This window comes from Carassius carassius, chromosome 46 (assembly GCF_963082965.1).
Source record: "Carassius carassius chromosome 46, fCarCar2.1, whole genome shotgun sequence".
Taxonomy (NCBI): domain Eukaryota; kingdom Metazoa; phylum Chordata; class Actinopteri; order Cypriniformes; family Cyprinidae; genus Carassius; species Carassius carassius.
In genome coordinates this window covers 21,299,724-21,318,892 of record NC_081800.1, presented here as the reverse complement: position 1 = coordinate 21,318,892, position 19,169 = coordinate 21,299,724, and the positions used below count along the sequence as shown (strand labels likewise).

Genomic DNA, 19,169 nt, shown 5'->3' with positions numbered 1-19,169 from the left:
CTAATTGTGGAACAACCCACTTTTGGGCATTTTCGCACTGCCAGAATTAGGTGTGATTTTATTACAGGACTGCCTTTTTCGAGAATCAAATTAACTCCTACTTTTCGAGAATCAAATTATCGCAAAATCATCCCAGTACTAAGAACTGTACATTTAGTTATTGAACTAAAGTGGTGCGAAAGGCCCATATATCCAGGGAATGTTAAAAGGAGGCTTTGAGATCAGCTACAAGGAATCTCTTCGAGATTAATGTCAAGGCTTTGCTGGTTCCAGTTCAACAGCAAAATCCACAATAAATATGCTATGTAAACAATGCCATAAATATTATTTTGGATGGTGAAGATTAAAGGAGATGAAACATAAATAGCATTTGTCTGTTGATGAAGAATCCTGCTTCACTTATCGACATTCATAAGGATAAAGGCACATACTTGGAGCTCAGTCGAAAGTTGCCAAAGGAATTACAGACAGTATTTTGTGAACTTTTGGGATGGTATGCAACACCCCAGCCAGCACTTATCTGTTCACAGTGCTGAATTTCACTTCAAAAGACCAATGGAGACGCCATATCCAAGGTGCATCCTCTACAGGTTCCCTCAGGCAATTCACTCAAATCCAGACACAAGCAAAATTTTAGTCAGTGCCCGCAAGACTCACATCCATGTGTACAAGTTTTATGATCAGTTGAAACTCACTGAACTGTTCATCTCAACTTCAAGTAAGCCGGCACAGAGTAGTTAAAAAGCAAGAAGTCCATTCTGTAAAGGTTGAAGAGTTTCTTCTGGTAAAACGGACTGATGTTGTCGAAGAACTTAGCGGTCATGTCACCCGTGGTCCTGGTGCTCTTGGACATGGCGGGAAATTTGACCTCTTCTTCAGCACCTGCTAACTTCAGGATGTAGCGTGAATCTTGCACAAGAGTCTCATACTTGCCCACTACATCGTAATGGATCAGGCAAGGGTGGCAAAGTGAGTGAACCCTTTCCCAGTGCTCATTAAACGGTTCCTCTTTCTGAGTCTGGGGGTCCACTAAATAATACACAAACTCCTCAAAGGAGACATCGTTGCCTTTTTCCAGTGCTTCAGCCTGGGGGTCCGCACGATGCCTCTGGATGATTTTGGTCCCATAGCGTTTATGGAAGGCCGTGTTGTAGCTACGGGTAAACTTGTTGCGATATGCCGAGACAAGTCTTTCGAAGGGTTCACGCACAAAGACAAACTTCAGATATGTGCGTAGCCGCTGGTTGATCTCGGCTGTGGAGTACTCCGAGAGTGAACGCAGGTTGCCCACTACGTGAGCCTCGTTTGCTGGAATAGCCAGTGGTTCATGATAGTGCCCATCTCCTGTTAGCACCATCAACACACGTTTCCAGTTTGTACATGCCACTTTGGGGACATAGCAATATAGTAACTTGTGTTTATCATCCACTATGAGGTGGCGGAGGTCCTCCGGGCTGAGTATGCGTCTTTTGTGGGTGTGGGTGCGACAGGTTTCCTCCAGGAGTTCCCTTCGATCCTGCAGAGTGGCCTGCACTGCAGACTGCTCCAGCTGGATGACAGAAAGGAATGGTATAAGAGGAAATGAAAAAAAAAAAAAAAAAAGTCACCATTTGTGTTCCACGAAAGAAAAAAAGTCACATGAGTTCAGAACGGAATACAATTTTTGGGTGAACTATTGCTTTAAAAATATTTTCTTCTGAAACTGAATTTCCAGATTTCTTATCAGCGACCACAGGTTCCACTACACGTTTTGCGTTACTTTATATGATATGACAGTTGTTGTTTGAGGGAATTTCTTGTGAAACAATGAGGCACATAGCGGTTAAAGGAGGGTAACGGTTTTGCCTGGGGGATGATCCACAGATGGGTTTAATAATGGCAATATAATAGGATTTGATGAGCTGGTAGTGTTTCAACAAGAAGGATCATATCTAAACTTTCAACGGAGACCTTTAAAGGGATAGTTCACCCAAAAATTAAAAGTCTGCCATCATTGACGTCATGTCATTCCAAACCCGTACAACTTACTTTTGTCTGTATAATATAAGAGCAGACGTTTAGCAGAACATTCTGGCAGTTTGCTTCCACTACACAGTAAACAGTGTCTGTAAATCTCCAAGGCTATGGTATGGCTTAAAAAATTAATATGGTGCACAAGTCGCATGGATTAATCTTATTATACTGTGTTTGGCAATTTTGAAATTTGACAGACCCAACTATCTTTTACTTGAATTATTTGAAAAAAGAAGCCAGGATTTTCTTCTTTTCAATAGAAGAAAGTCAGTCTTAAAAATTTGGAAAAACGTGAGCAAACAAAAGCATTTTATTTTGAATTAAATAAAGAATTTTCACCCTTTAGTGCAGCGCACACCCTGGCATAGCAGTGACGCATATAATTTCATTTTGTCAGATGTTAGCATGTGTCTTAATGAGATGGTGATTGTGTAAAAATAAGGTGTTGAGGGTGAATGAATTGAGCCCCAACAGGAGGTTGTTATTTTAGTAATTCATCCTCTACTGCTGTTAAAATCTGTCCCTTCAACACCGGGTCCCAAAGAATTCACTCTGTCCTCTGTCAATCCCCAAAATCATATAATTCATACTTCAAAATTGCTTGCAAATGTATCATCAAGTACACATAGTCTTATTTAATAATTTCGTTACTTATTTTATAACCGTTAATCAACAACATCTGTAATGATTTCATTGCTGAAATACATACCTGGTCATTTTCTTGTAGTGACTGCAAAGGGCTTCTTCCTGATTTAACTGAAGAACTGTTCCAGCCTGAAAACTGTTCAGAAGCTATAAGCACACAATAAATGCAACAACATGAGAAATGGCAACAGAAAGATAATGGCTCCAAAAGCAAAACATTTAGACATCCGTTAAAACATTTAATTGCTTTTTAGGCAACAGAAAATATTGTTATTAAATATGGTCATTGTAGGTTTTACAAATCTTCAGTGTATATCTTGCACTGCTATTGAAAATGACTTATACATCAAATTGGGGCTAATAATCTATGCTAAATATCTTTTTAACAATATAACGAGTGCATTAGCTTATATTAAAGGAACTTATATTGACCAGAATATGACTCTGAGGTGGGGTCTTTTCATTTGGGCTAGTAAGAAACTACCCAGAACAACCTAGAAACCACATAGCAATATGCTAAAAACCACTGTGAACTCCTTAGCGACCACATAGCAATGCCTTGACAACCACTCACAACATCCCAGCACTGTGACTACAAGTTTTGTATGTTCAAGCATCACTCAAATTTTCCTCAGAAGAAAGAGCTTCTTTGTAGTTAAGGGACTTGTGATCTTGTGTGGAGAGAGCAGATATCAAAGCACTTTGTCTGAATGGTCATGTTATTAAACTGTAAAAGATTAAAGCGGTTAATTTTCAGCATTTTGGGACCAGACAGTTACTGCATTCTCTGACTCCCGCTCCTATAGCTGATAAGCCCTAAAATTCACATTTGAGAATTCACAAATTCCTCCTTCACATTTGTATTCTCTATAGGAACAGTCTGTTCTCTTCAGTCCAAGCCACTTCCCCCCTTACTCCCCTTCCCACCCATTCTGACACACAAATGTACGCGCACACAAACACACTGAAAGAGATTTTTCAGTAAATGGTCTATGAAAGACTTAACCCTCAAAAGATGCTGATCATCATTATCCAGACAAACTAAAAACATTTAAACTTTTGGGGAACTTTTCCTTTATAATTTTCTATCAATAAACAAAAAAAAAATAATAATTAAATGTACAAATTATACTTAATTTGGTAAAATATGGTCACATGGGACTGATTAACAATGTATATTTATCAAAAATATCTAATGTTAAAAAAGCTTAAAAAGAATTAGTGGTACACCAATTTGAACCTTATTTGTGGAAATTGTCAAAAGACATACAGTACTAGAAAAACATGGATTATATGAGGATCAGATGGAAAATGGAAGAAAAGAAGAACATGATATAACATGGAAGGGGCAGAAAGAAGGAAAAGTGGAGGGGGTTGAGTACATATACAGACCAAAATTTGTGCTATGAGAGCAGACGCTGATGGCTTTCCCAGCCTTTATATACACTCATCATTCAACCGGACAAATGGAAACATTCAATTAATACAAAACTGCAAATAAGCCAATAAAACATAAAAATGGATAAATTCCACAGTGAAAATCAAGTCTAAATGTGCCTTTGGGGCTTTTTGACTTGTATTACAATAACAGTAAAGAGTGACAGTGCAACATTTTCAAGTGAAATGCTGAAAATTTACCAATAGTCTTGTTTATAATGGGAGCGATCTGATTTTGCACAAAGAAGTCTTAACTAAGTTTTCAAAATCAAACAGAGAGAGTGAAAAACGTGAGTACTCCAAACAACTAGTAGAATCTTAGTTCACTTTTCAGCCCAGTATAATTAGTCTGCAAAATTAAGGCATGCGAATATTAATTAATTCAGTCATGAAGATGTTGCTTGGTAACCGGGAGCATCTAGTCATAAAACGTAATTAATATTCATGATTGTTTAATTAGCCAGATGATTTACGCCCACTCAACAACGTCTGCCTTTCAGCCAATACATTAGACCTGTTCAGTGAATAAAACAAATATTAGCATAAAGGTTTGAGTTGTGCTGCTCAAATACATTTCAAATACTTTCAATGTGAAATATCGGAGGTAAAATTTTAAAATGCTCCTATCTGCTACAAAATCTTATGACTCACTGAAGTTGGTTACCTCACAACAGATAGTGCAGTTGTTAAATGGTAGTGTGCAAAGTCGTGAAAAAGGAACTATTTAATGTTACACAATGCCATAATTTGATGTCTATTCCAAGCATATCAGAGCTGCCATCACAAAATTATGTCTTTTCACTTTATACTCCTTTAATCAACAGATGAAAATATTTTATAAAGGAAGTCTGAAAGTAAGTGCAAGAGGCAGTAAAGGGGCTGTCAGATTCGCAACCACAGAATGACCTGCAAGCTAACTTCCTCTTGTGACTTTATTTTTAAAAGGAACATAGTAATCTATAGAGAATTGCTAGAAGAAAAATACAAAATTGAAGTTAAATGATGACTAGACATAAAACAGTATCACCCAAAGAAATACTTAATATGACTTAAAATACTAAACAATACTTGACTTGACTAAATGAGTTTTCCAAACAATCCTAAGCTACGTAGTAGGAAAAAAAAACACTAAATGGCTTCCAAAGGTAGGCAACAATGAGGTCTCTTTTTTTTTTTTAATCTTGTAAGTATGCAATATGAGTTCCACATGAGGTTCTACAAGTCAACCGAGGCCAGGGGGCAACAACAAAGGTTGTTTGCTGGAATGCTACACAGGCTTGTGGCCAATAATGTTGTTCTGTGAGGGTTTATAGAGGGCAACACACAAATCAGCAGGCTTTTATCAAAAGTTAAGGCAAGGTAATGGGCAGGAAACCCTCCTGCGGCACTGCAACTGCACGCTTACTGTTGCTTTACTCCTGAAATCAACTGATTTATCTTCTCAATAGTCTTCACAGCTGGTGTTCTCGCTCCTAAAGTCTAAATATAATTAGACTGTGATACATGGAAACACATTCAAATGACTTTGAGGGTCATGTTTCTCTGTTTAAAACAACAGTGGAAACATAAGAGCTCATGCCTCATGGTGATGTCAGGAAGCATTATGTATGTGTCATGAAACCCATCAGAATTAGAAGTGAAACCAGTCTGATGTTGAAATGAGAACATTTCACAAGCTGTTCTTATTCATGTAAAATGTGCATTAAACCATCTGCCATGTGTCTTTTTGACTCATGTTTCCCAGAAAACACGACATCAAAATTAATTTTTCAGTAGTACGATGGAAATTATTACAATGTTTTTTTTTTTTTTTTATTCCTGACAATACTGACTTTTCAGCAGCCATTGTTCCAGTCTTAAGTGTCACATGATCCATCAGAAATCATTATATTGTACTGATTTGGAGCTCAATAAACATTACTTATTATTATCAGTGTTGAAAACAGTTGTGCTGCTTAACATTTTTGTGTAAGTATTTTAATGCTGGTCAAATCTTGAATGTTCAATTATGGTGGATATTCTGCATAATTCTGGGAGCTGCAAAATAGAGGCAGTAATGAAATGTTAAGCTATAAAAGACATTTTTAAAACAAGAATGAACTTGACTGAGAATTACTGATTTGATCAAATTAGTTTTCAAAATTACTAAAATGCTTGCTTGAAATTCTAATGAATACCTACAGAGACCTGTTTCTGTAAAAAGGAGTCTTACTTATCATAAAGCGTTCTTAGGGAAGAAGGGAAAAGTTTTCGAACTAAAGCAATAATTTTCCTTTCTGCCCCAAGCACACTAGAGGAAGTAGAACTCCAATGGGTGCCTTAATATGCCATAAAGCAAAATCCATTACTGAGTGAGGAATGTGCTTAATCAGAGATTTGGATAGAGTTATGTCCACTCATAGTGGCTCAGAGCATCTTACTGTACAGTAATCCATTCACAGGATGAGCTTTACTCTCTTAACTATAGATGACATTGAGAAGAGAGAAAGAGATGCATATAATATGAAACGTTGATGAAAGACTGTGCTTCTCTCTTTCTCCTTAGAGCCTCAATGTGAGGGTGTCACTCTATCCCTGACTAACATAGAGCCGTGACTGTTCATCCCAAATCCCCAAATTCCATTTTAGGCTGGAAATTTCCCCTAATTTATTAAAAGGATGCAGTCTTTTTCTCCTTCCCAGGCCTGAAGAGTGAACAAATTATGAAAACAAAAGAGAAGATACAACAACCTTGTGACCCTCAAGCTGTTCTATATCTGCCTTCTATCCAAACGAGTGCCAGTGTTTGGCAATCAAACAATCTGTTCATGTCACTTGCGTGATTTGTTTATTCTATCCAAATCTCTGACGGCTTAAAATCTGTCTCCAGTCTCAGCTGTCCGAAAGGAAGAGCGAAGGATCAGGAGGGTTGGCGGGATCAGACCAATGCCCCGGCAGCATGTTAAATCAAAAGCATCTTGTGCGCAGTTCCTCATAAAATATAAAATGGGTCTAATGGGAAACTTGGCACTGTAGAGCAGAACGACTCCCAGAATTACGTCATTTTATGGGTAATGGAATGCTTAGACAAACCAGCAATGGCTGATGACGCTATACTAAACGCATGTGCCTGAAGGATACTGTCAGAAAGTGGTTTTTAAACTGCTGTTTATTTATCTGTTTAAGAGAGCATCAAAACCCATGCTTTGCAAAGAGGATCAAACATTAAAGGGACAGTTCAATGAAAAATCAAACTTCAGTCAACATTTACTTACCTTTACGTAAGTGCAAACCTGTATGACTTTCTTCTTCAGAACACAAAAGTTATTTTTGAAAAATGTCCTTTCGCCCATAAGCTAGTGGGGTCCAAAACAAACATAGATAAAAAAATTAATCCTTCTTCTTTTGTGTTCTAGTGGAAGAAACAAAGTCATACAGGTTTAGAAACAACATTAAGTTCAGTAAAAGACAATAGTTTTGGGTGAACAATTGCTTCAAATTGTTTGTTAAATGTAGGTAAGTCTTGGACTGTCCCAACCTCTGGTTTATTTCAAAATCGATAAGGCTTAATCACTCCAGTTTACTAGAACTAGAGCATAAAATGTGTAAAAGACGCATAAACAACTTAGGAAACAATTACTGGAGAAAGTACAAATCCAAAATCTAATTTGACCTTCAATCACTTCATAATGTGACTCAATTTTCAAAGATCAAAGAGAGTTTCACTTGTGACAATCAACATCAAGAATAACTACTTTAGTCTATTAAGCAGTTTTACCAGAGCAAGCTGTAAGGGAGCTGAGTAAAATGCTTGAATGAGATTAATCAGGCTATGTCAAACTAAACAAGCAAAAAGAAGTGTGACATGCAGCAAATTCAGCAACACTGCCTCTTTAAACACGAACAGCAGTTAAGTGATGGTGGTCAGATAAGCAATGAAACTGCTGCACACAGCAGACACAGCCTTTATCACAGGAGAACATGAAGTTGACATCATCTTAGTTTCAGATTGCCCACAGTGGGTGTGATGGAGCCAAGGTCAAAGAAATGACCCCCACCCCGTGTTCTGACTCAAAGTCAATTACTGCACAGAAAGGGAAGCAGCTCCATATGTTTGGCCATAAACATTCATGAGTTGAACCTCACCGTTTGCCTTTTGGCTGGACAAGTTTTCTTGATGTTGTTCTTGATGATGTATCAGCAGAAGAATAAGGGGAAATTCAATATTCAGTAATTAAACAGAATAAATGGCCAACACATGAGGTCGGTTACAGAGTGGTTCTGAGAAGTATAATTAAATAAATACAAAAGCCATTTTAAAGAAATTACTGATTGCTGCTGCAAGTATTAGGCCAAGACACCTAGAGCGCACTACTTTTAAGATCACTTGTATCAGCTCTTTTTATTGGAACCACTTTTTAGAAGCAAAGAGGACAGAGTGGTATACAGCATAGCCAAACTTCCTGTGAAGTGTGACCGTGTGACCAATGAAGGGGTGTGGCTCAGCAAACAACTGTCCATGAGCCAAACAAGAAAAGCTTTAAGCAAATAATGCACAGTATGAAAATGTGAGCCTAGAATGAGTTTAATCACATTCAAGCCTATATAAAAGCTTCCCAGTTTTGAATGATTCACCTTGATACATCACCATTAGAATGAGATTAACGGAATAGTTCACCCGAAAATTAAAATTCTGTCATCATTTACTCACACTCTAGTTGTTCCAAACCTGTATGAGTTTCTTTCTTCTGTTGAACACAAAGAATACATTTTGAAGAATGTTAGTAACCAAATAGTTGACAGTAGCCATTGACTTTTATACTAAAGAAAATACTATGGAAGTCAATGGCTACCCACATTCTTCAAAATATCTCATTTCTTGTTCAACAGAGGAAAGAAACAAACAGGTTTGGAGCAAGTGAAGGGTAAAGAGGTCCACCAAAAGAAGCGTCTTCAAAAATGCAGGTTAAGGAGAGACAGTGAATTATCACACAATGTTCTTTTTCCATAGACAATCTCTTTGCTTCAGGCAGGAAGATTTTCCAGGGTCAGATTCTGAACTATCCTTGAGCAGCATGTACCATAAAGCTGCCTTACTCCATACTAACAAGCCTGGGCAAGAATGGTTCAATAGGGCCAAATCTAGTAAGGGGATCATTAATTTAATTGAACATTTTTACCAAAATACTCTGAACTTGGCTCTAGTCTAGCTCTCTTGGGTGAAGAGAATGAATTGAAGTTTTGTTTACAACACGAAATAACAAGAATATAAATTAGCTACACTGTAAAAACAAAATCCGTAAAAACACGGATAATGTACTGGCAGAAAATTACCAGGACATTTTCCGTAACCTTTACGGACACTTCCTTCAACATTAAAACAGAAAATTCTTTAGATTAACATTTTCTTCCGTACCATAAACAAAAAAAATCCGTTATGCAGAGATTTTACTTTATTTTATAGCATAGGCCTATATTTTGTAGCAAATTAATCCAGCACAATATGTAAAAATTGAACATGGTTTATTTTTACCTCATGTGAACATTCTTAATGCGTTCAGTAGCTTTTATTTGCCTTAAACAGGTGAAGACAAAAACATTATGACATCAATTACTTTAACAATGTGAAAAGCACCATTGAAAATGCTTGTATTATAGAACACTGTTTAGTGTTAAACAGCAACATGCATCCATCCATCCATCCATCCATCTACTTCTGCTTATCCGGGGCCGGGTCGCGGGGGCAGCAGTCTAAGCAGAGACGCCCAGACTTCCCTCTCCCTAGACACTTCCTCCAGCTCTTCTGGGGGGACACCGAGGCGTTCCCAGGCCAGCCGGGAGACATAGTCTCTCCAGCGAACAACAGGAACAACTTCCCGGGAAGGCGTCCAGGAGGCATCCGGAACAGATGCCCGAGCCACCTCAGCTGACCCCTCTCGATGTGGAGGAGCAGCGGCTCTACTCTGAGCTCCTCCCGTGTGACTGAGCTTCTCACCCTATCTCTAAGGGATTGCCCAGCCACCCTGCGGAGAAAGCTCATTTCGGCCGCCTGTATCCGGGATCTTGTCCTTTCGGTCATGACCCAAAGCTCATGACCATAGGTGAGAGTAGGAACGTAGATTGACCAGTAAATCGAGAGCTTCGCCTTGCGGCTCAGCTCTTTCCTCACCACGACAGACCGGTACATTGACCGCATTACTGCAGAAGCTGCACCGATCCGTCTGTCAATCTCCCGTTCCATCCTTACCTCACTCTTGAACAAGACCCCAAGATACTTAAACTCCTCCACTTGAGGCAGGAACTCTCCACCAACCTGAAGTTGGCAAGCCACCCTTTTCCGACTGAGGACCATGGCCTCGGATTTGGAGGTGCTGATTCTCATCCCAGCCGCTTCACACTCGGCTGCAAACCATCCCAGTGCATGCTGAAGGTCCTGGCTTGATGAGGCCAACACGACAACATCATCCGCAAAGAGCAGAGACGAAATCGTGTTGTCACCAAACCTGACCCCCTCCGGCCCCTGGCTGCGCCTAGAGCAACATGCAGAAAAAAGAAAATATGAGCAGGTACCTGTACAATATTGGTGTTGCACAAAATAATGGTCACAAAGATAAACATTTTCAAATACATGGGGTAAAAATTAATACAAAGACAGGGCTGTCATTATTAACAATTGCTACAGACTAATAGTCAATAGTCAAGTGAAATGACAATTTTCCTATAGAACACATTATTTAAAAGCACATGTGAATTCTGACATCAGTTACTTTCCCTCATACCATTCCAAATCCATACGATTTCCAATCATCTTTGAAACACAAATGAAGAGTATTTTTTATGAAATCTCTGCTTTCTGTCCCTCCATTGACAGCCTATGCAACTACCATTTCAAGGTCTAATACAGTACAGCAGTCAGATTTCATTAAAAAGGATCTTAATTAGTGTTCCAAAAATGAACAAAAGTCTAACAGGATTTGAATTAGATTTTTCATATAATATTATGGGTGAACTAAACCTAGTTAGATTAACTAACCTTTTATTCATGCTAAATTATCTGCATCTACAATTGACATCAAAAAAAAAAAAAAAACTTGTACAGCATTTGAAAATAAAGAAGATTTATGCACTCATACCTGACTTTTTAATGTTAAACTAAGGGAACTATACAATCTAAATTAAGATCAGGGCTCCAAGTGTGTTTGTGTGCTTTTAGTATCGCTAGCCATGTGCCCGTTTGATGAAACCTTTTTTTTTTTTTTTCTGCGCTGCATGTTCAGTCCAAGTCCTAAATTGAGATTTGAAAAAAAAAAAATGTGGAATCTAGAAGTAGTTCATACATGAGTCTTGGAAGCGTAGATTCCCTTCATCTGAACCTTTGACGCTCGTTCAGGATTTCTTCACAGTAAGACTGTTAATGACAAGAAATGAAAATGAATGAAAGTGAAGTACAGAGTAATGTGCAGAACAGGTTGAGATTGAATTATCCAGTTCCATTTTAAACATTGCTTATAAAATGCTAAACTTGCATTTCCAGTGGTCTCCAATTGCATCGGTCACGTGATCTTGTCAACAATGTTTTATGAAATACTTAAAGAGATCATTAGTCCACATAAAAATGAAAACTGTCATTAATCACTCATCTTCATGTCGTTCTAAACCCGTAAGTCATTCTATTATCTTCAGAACACAAAATTAACGTAAAATTAGTTGAACTACTGATGTCACATGCACCATTTTCACGATGTCCTTATACTACATTTCTGTGCCTTGATCGTGGTAGGGCACTTGCTGTCTATGGAGGGTCAGAAAGCTCTCAGATTCCATAAAAAATATCTTAATTTGTGTTCTGAAGATGAATGAAGGTCTTACAGGTTCGAAACAACAAGAGGGTGAGTAATTAATGACAGAATTTTTGTTTTTGAGTGAACGAACCCTTATTATTTTCATCTAAATGGCAACATAACAAAATGCTTTATACACAGTTTCATTAGATATGTTCCCTACATTTGAATGAATTCCAGTGTAGGCAGCATTCTCCTCCGGATGTTTTAGGTTTAAAATAAAACAAAGAGAATGTGTAGCTCGGCCACAATGGGGGTGGAAATGGTAACTTGTATGACAGCAATCTGGAATCACCAATAACAAACAAAGAAATTATAAACAACACATTGTAAAATCAGAAAGCCATTCCAAACATTGATTAAATCTTTCTGTTAACTTACTAAACGACTCCATGACTAATTTCTTGTCAGTGTTGAACATCCCTAATGGTAAATAAATATGGAACCATATGGATAGCAAAATTCAATTTGAAATATGCAAAATGGCAATGCAATACATAAAATGCCAATGTAGTTTTGTATTTTAATTAACATTTTACCATACATGTGTCAAATTTAGTGCAAAATAAAAACTCAGTTATATAATTTACATTTGCCATTTTCTACACTAGTTTTTATATGCAAATTAAAAACATTTGAACACTTTATAAGTTGCAAAATTACAGTGAAAATGTATTACCCAAATTTATTAGATATGTTTAACATGTCCAAGCAAAAAATGTAGCAAAATTATTATTAATTTCAGTTCTTCAATGCACTAAGAATAATAGAAATTTAAACCATTTTGCGGCACCTTTGGCTCAGAATGCATTCTGAAATTCTCACTGTATTTTGCTACAATTATCACGCTGTATTATGATGAAAATGCAATCCCAAGTGTTCTACCCCCAAGTCAATTTTTTTTTAGGAAAAACAGCATTTAAATGATAACTTTACTAGTTTTTGCTTGGACATATTAAACACATCTAATCAATTTGTGTAATATATTTTCATTTTAATTTTGCAACTTATGAAGCATTAAAATATGTTTTTATTTTGCATATTAAAATTATTGTAGGAAATAGCAAATGTAAACGATATAATAGTTTTTTCATTTTGCACTAAATATTGGACATGATTTACATCAGTTAAGACTTATTAACTTATTTGAGACTCTCACTTGCCAAAAATGTTCATTTTGTGCGTGCTTTTGTCTGTGTAAGAGTGAAAGAACTTGTATGAAGCACCATTCTCTGTGCGTGCTTTTGTCTGTGTTAACGCCTGGTTCACACCGGACGCCGAAGCGACGCGGAACGGAAAATCACGCGCGGTCCGGCGTCTGCCTGTTCACACCAGACGCGTATTCTCCGCAGCGGTCGACAAGCGCTTCTGCTCAGTTGTTGTTTATTCAGAGCACATGGGTAAGTAAATAACCCCCACCCCCTCTGTAGTCCGCCCACTCCCGTTTCTCTGTGTGTGCATGTGCGTGCGTGTTTTTTTGTGTGTCATTTTTCTAGTCTGTTTAGATACACAAATATGATTGCATTTGTCACTCGCGGTATTTTAATTTGAAAATTGCTTATATTTTGACAATTGACCGGATTTTCTCGTGTTTCTTGGTGTGACTTCCTGTCGGAATTGACGCGGATCGCTCGCGGCTCGCGCAAAAAATAGACCAGACGCCTAAACTGGCGCTTCACGGCGCGGGCCGGCCGTGGCGCACCGCGTCTGGTGTGAACGACACCATAGGTTAACATGGGCGCCGAAAGGAAGCGGCCTCCGTTCCGCGCCGCTTCAGCGTCCGGTGTGAACCAGGCCTGAAGCGGCATTCTCTGCGTGTGCATGACATGTGTGCGTTCACAGACAGCGTGCCAGTAAAGTTACATAATTAACTGATCGTTTATTAGTGTGTGTGTATGTGTGTGTGTTTAACATAAACAAGCTGATGAAATGTCTAAACCTACCTCGTTTGGCAGAAAATGTGTGTTATCCTTGAAGAACTCCGTGATGTCAGATCTTCTGGTCATATAATCAATCTCTTTTAAATAAAAAGTCGTAACGTTAATGGGGTCTTCTTTTCTTGACAATTACTCTGCCTGCTCCTGTTGAAGGCATAAAGCGCTCTAAACACAGTTGTACCGCGATTCAGATTTAACGTTATCACAGCTGCTCAATATCACCTCAGAAACATTAATATGCCTGATGCTTTACGACACGCTCATTAACAAACATGTTACACCGCATCAACAACAAAAAGTTAATAAACCTTTATTTATAAAACTAAAAGAGTGCGCTGTAACACGTACCTCCACGTCGAGTAACGTTAAGATGTGACGGCATGCTGAAAATGTTGAATGCAACGGCTCCGACATTCATTTGCCAAACAAGCCAGGCAGCAACTAAGTTAGCAATACAGTTTGTTACATTTAACAAAAAAAATTACAAAAGTAAGTGTAGGAACCATTCTCAAAATCCTAAATCCGACTTTAAAATGAGATTTTGACCGAGAGTATCTCCGTGAATAATGGCGCCTGCGAAAGCACTGGTTTCGCGCCGATTGTCGACTGAGCTTCTTGTACCCACAATGCAAAGCATTATTAAAAAATAACGGAGAAACGCCTGTAAAAAGAAAATACGGACAATTCCTTTAAATTATTAAGGTATATTGTACTGTATTTTTACGGACTTTTTTTTTTACAATGTATAACTACAAGATTATCTCTATTTGTTCAAAGTCTCTTATCTATAATTCACAGGAAACTAACCATCATCTAAATATCTTTTGTGGTTACATACTATACAGTACTTCACTGCCCCATGCTGCTTTTGATCATTTCCAGGTGATTTTCATAAATTACTGTCACAGCACAGGTTTAGCTCCATAAACTGTCATGAACCTAAGTAATCTCTGGTTGAAAAATCTGACATGGTCACATGAAGCCTTTCCCAAAACTCTAGAGAAAGTCAAAGCCACTGACCTTTAATTCCCCCTTCTTCTCAAATCTCACACTATACTTCTTCAAGGTGATCCGTTCTTCTGAGGCATCAGGGTAAGGTTTAAAAGGTTTCAGAATACCCCAGAGTGTCCCAGTGGGGGCTTTCCAAACATTCCGGATTTTCTCTCTGTCTGCTTTGTTTCCCGGGTTTCAACAGCCGTTTTTTGTTCGCTGTTCTAAACAGGCTAAAGTCTAAATGTGTGCACTCTAAAGTCTGATGTCCTTTTTAGTAAGTCAGAGGAACTGCTTTTTTTGTGGCATGCTTGTCCATGTTATCTAAACTTTATTTACTTAAGGTTGTCAATTGAAAGTGAAGACAATGCACTAAATCTTTCCCAGTGAGCAACTGATGTTGAAAAGATGTCAGTTTGACGTCAAAAAAAAAAAAAAAAAAAACAAACAGGTCAAATATGCAAATCAAACTGACTTCAAACACTTGATATGACACTGATTTTATGTAAAATGAATGTCAAACATATTGGCTTGAATCTACATTATTAAACCAGTTTCAGTGTGGGATTAACTTCCTATTTTCACCCAATTACCACTGGAAGAAATGTCTGTCCTAACTGAATTTAAAATTATGTTACAGCATCTTGAGTTTTGACATCAAATAAGGGATTTCAATTAGACAGTCATTGCTTAAGGTCTTGTCTACACCTGGTTTTAAGATGCTTTTCATTGACCAGATCAAAAGTGAACAAGGTTAAATACAGGTGTAAATGGGTTATAAAATAAAACATTTTCAGCCACTTCTAGAGGAAGTTGAAAAAGCAGTCAACCTTTTGTAGTGTAGACCTAACATGTGAGCATTATGGGATGTGTTTTGAGAAAGCATACCAAAACAATTGATTCCAACTAAGCTATGTTGTGCCACACAAAGATTATGATTGAAATTGTAGTTACCGTGTCCTTTCCATTCACTTCCATTTCCTGCTAGCTTGTAAACAGCATAATAGCTTTAGTCATTCAATCATATTCATGCTCCGCACACAAGTATGCCAAAATAAGATGGAAAAAATAAGAGGAAATCCGAACACATGTGGCCACAGGAAATGCATTTAAAGTGCATGTTAAGACCATTTGTAATCATTAATGTGTCTCAGCTCATAATGTGATCAGATCACTGTGAAAGATGACTGTGCACATCTTAGTACATCTTAATACCAAATGTAAACAAGGCCAAAGTTCTCACATAGTAAGAAGTCATTTGAAGTCTTTTAACACAGGTTTTAACAGTAATTCTGGTGGATTTGGAAGACAAAAATGGGAGAACAGGTGAAAATGCAATTCTAAATTTCACTAACTTATAACTGTGAAAGTGAAAAGTTGGGACTGCAAAAAAAAGAAAAAGAGGCTTAGTGTAGAGTGGATCGACCTGTTTGGGGTTCAAACCAGCAACATTTCAGATATCATCCTAGATTTTAAACTAACAGAGCACTTAATGCAAAGTGACATTTAACTTTAACAGGCCAAAGCAAAATAACAATGCTGTTCCTTGATGGCACTGATCCCAGACATTTAGGATGTCCGGACCAGGTAGGACGAATCAGAATGCACTTGCATCATCTTTGCCCACAGTTAACGTTTAAAAAGATGAATGTCATCAATCCAAGAACGAATTTAGTATGTGGTCATGGTCTGTTACAAAAAGTCTGATTTGTAATCTAGATTTGGCTGATGAAACTTATCTAACTTCCTTTTTCTACTGAATTAAAAAGAAGAAGAGCTGTACACCAATAAGTTTACCACTGAATAATGCAGAAATCATTGTACAATACTAAAAAAAACAACAACAAAAAAAACATATACGAATCATGTGATTACGTGCTATAGCCTACTAAGATTTTCTATTATTTTTTTTAACGTGTCCAGTTCATTCGTTGACTGAAGCCAAAACTCAGCAGAAGTTATTTTGAACATAAACACATTCAGCATTTCCACTGAACAATAAAAAAATAATGTCTCAGTTAAAAACATCTCTGCATATTTAAATGAAATTTCAAAACCATATCTGTTAGCCTATGTGTTGACAAAACTGTTGACATCTAATCATATGAATCGAACATGTCAGACTGAAAAGTCTTGTCGGTGTCATTCGAGAACCAGTTTGCGAACAAACTGTTCACACCGGTTTTGTGACCCAATTCTTTCGAAGGATCCAATTTAAAAGAACAAATCCTTAATGAATCAGACATCGCTAGTTTATTAGTAAGACTCACCTGATCTTGAGATGTTCTGGAAGTACAATATAAGAATGAAAAACGAGCCGACGCATGTCGCCAGAAACATCCGACCCACTTTGGGCTTTATCATTCTGATACTCCTCCAACGGACGATGCCCGACTCTCGCCCGGCGACGGAGGTCCGAGAAGGGCTGTTTGTCACAGAAGAACAATCCTAAAAGCGTCTGTCCAATGGGCTCCTCATTTTAGAAAGAAACACAAAAACAACTCGGTGGAAACAGATTCCGTTACACGCTTTACCAAAGCAGCCCGCGTGTCAACCCGAGAACAGACCGCTCTATAGTTGGGTGTTACACGAACCATTCACCTAAAAAACTGAACAGGTCCAACTGTGTTTCAGCGAGCCTTCGCTTTCCGAGCGGGTCGCGTCAATTACGCAAAATTTCCATTGACAATCTATATGCCTTCGCTACGTCACATGTTGCTCTTGTCTGTTGAGCTCAACTTCCCCGAAAATATGGAGGGCATTGTATCAAAGTTTCGTGCATGACGTCACGCCCCACTAGCATCGAGCTGAGTGCCCAGGGGGCCCTGGATGTGACGCAACAAGTGAAACCCCTCTAGCGTGCTAACGTAAAACTCGTAAAACGTGTTTTTGTGACGTTACTGAATGAAAGTATGTACGTTAACAATTTTTTACTTTCATGTCTTTAAAGATATAGCTATTATATTAGCCTGTTTCTATTTCATTATTTTTAAGATTTCAGACTTTTCCGTCTGATAAATCACACACACTTTTATAAACGTGTCTAATTCTAAATTACTAGGCTATACATTAAGTGTCAACATATATATTTTTGTCATAATAATGTATGTTTAGTGACATCTGGTGGAAAATACAGGAACATTCTGACTGTTTCACTCCTCTCTAAACCAGGGGTCTTCAAACTTCAAGAGCTCGCTTATTATTAAAAAGGCAGATGCTGTTACCTACTGTATAATACTGCATGATGCAATACGAGCTACTTTATTATGTTTTAATACGTTAAGAGGTTCTACTTTATGATAATCCAAAAGGTCATTGTGGATTACATTTTTCTAACATCTTTTAACTAACTAGCTTTGGGAGGGACAATGAAAAATGTAGCTAAGCTTCTTGAGTCAATGTAATATTGTATTTTAACATTTTTTTTCCTCATGCATGCTTGCTCTGGATGTCTTTAAGTTCATTTGAGGTCTATATGTGGTGAGTTTGAATTCTCATGAGGTTTGGTGAATTGACCTTGCATAACCTAAGCACAGCTCACGATACTGAAAACTTGACAGGCAGCATAGAATTTTCTATGATTTTATCACTGACATCCAGCCACACCTTCTGTTCACCTCAAAGCATGCATGCATATATAATTTACTTTTGAGCACACAGATAGTGAATGCAGAAATGCTAGTGTTTCAGGTTGGTACAGTTCGCCTGTATTAGGTTTTAAACAATGGAGGTCAGTGATAGTGATAATTACGGGTTATGTTAATTCAGGTCAGAGTCAAAGTCCATTAACAACTGGTCAGGTTCATGTTAATTCAGAGTCAAAATGACCCAGACCCAGAAGAAATGTGGTTTTGCTATTTATATACATGCAAAATATAATATATTATAATAACCATAATTACAGTAGCAAGTAATAAATGACATACGTTCTCAAATCATAAAAATGTTTGATATGTGGCCGTATCTTTCCAGTCAGGATGGTCAGTGCTGTGGGACTGAGTAATCCAGTTCATGGGCCAAATTTGGTCATGATACTTTGTGGGTATGCTTTAAAAACTTACACACTTTATGTACTGTTCATTTATGCAGTTGGCAGATGCTTTTTATGTTTGCCACTGTCGCCTTTGGCTTGCTTAGTTGGGGACGCATGACTGAAGGCTTTTGAATTAGAGGGACACAGGAAGTGTCCTCATAAACCACCTACACATTGTAATATGTCATTCCCATGTCATTATATAAATTTGTGTCCTCATAAACCACCCAAGCTGATGCACGCAGACAAAATTGATGCTTAAAGTAGTACATTCTTTTAAAATTACTTATGGGA

General features: G+C 37.8%; 1 protein-coding gene across 1 annotated transcript; it reads right to left on the bottom strand.

The window, feature by feature from the left end:
- Positions 1-147: 147 nt before the first annotated feature.
- On the bottom strand, positions 148-17,622 carry LOC132129178 (carbohydrate sulfotransferase 11-like). Its single transcript, XM_059540668.1, has 3 exons — positions 17,113-17,622; positions 2,723-2,805; positions 148-1,549 (listed from the first exon to the last, which is right to left on the bottom strand). Exons 1-3 carry the CDS (start codon positions 17,204-17,206, stop codon positions 704-706), a joined length of 1,023 nt encoding a protein of 340 aa, XP_059396651.1. The 5' UTR covers positions 17,207-17,622; the 3' UTR covers positions 148-703.
- Positions 17,623-19,169: the final 1,547 nt, after the last annotated feature.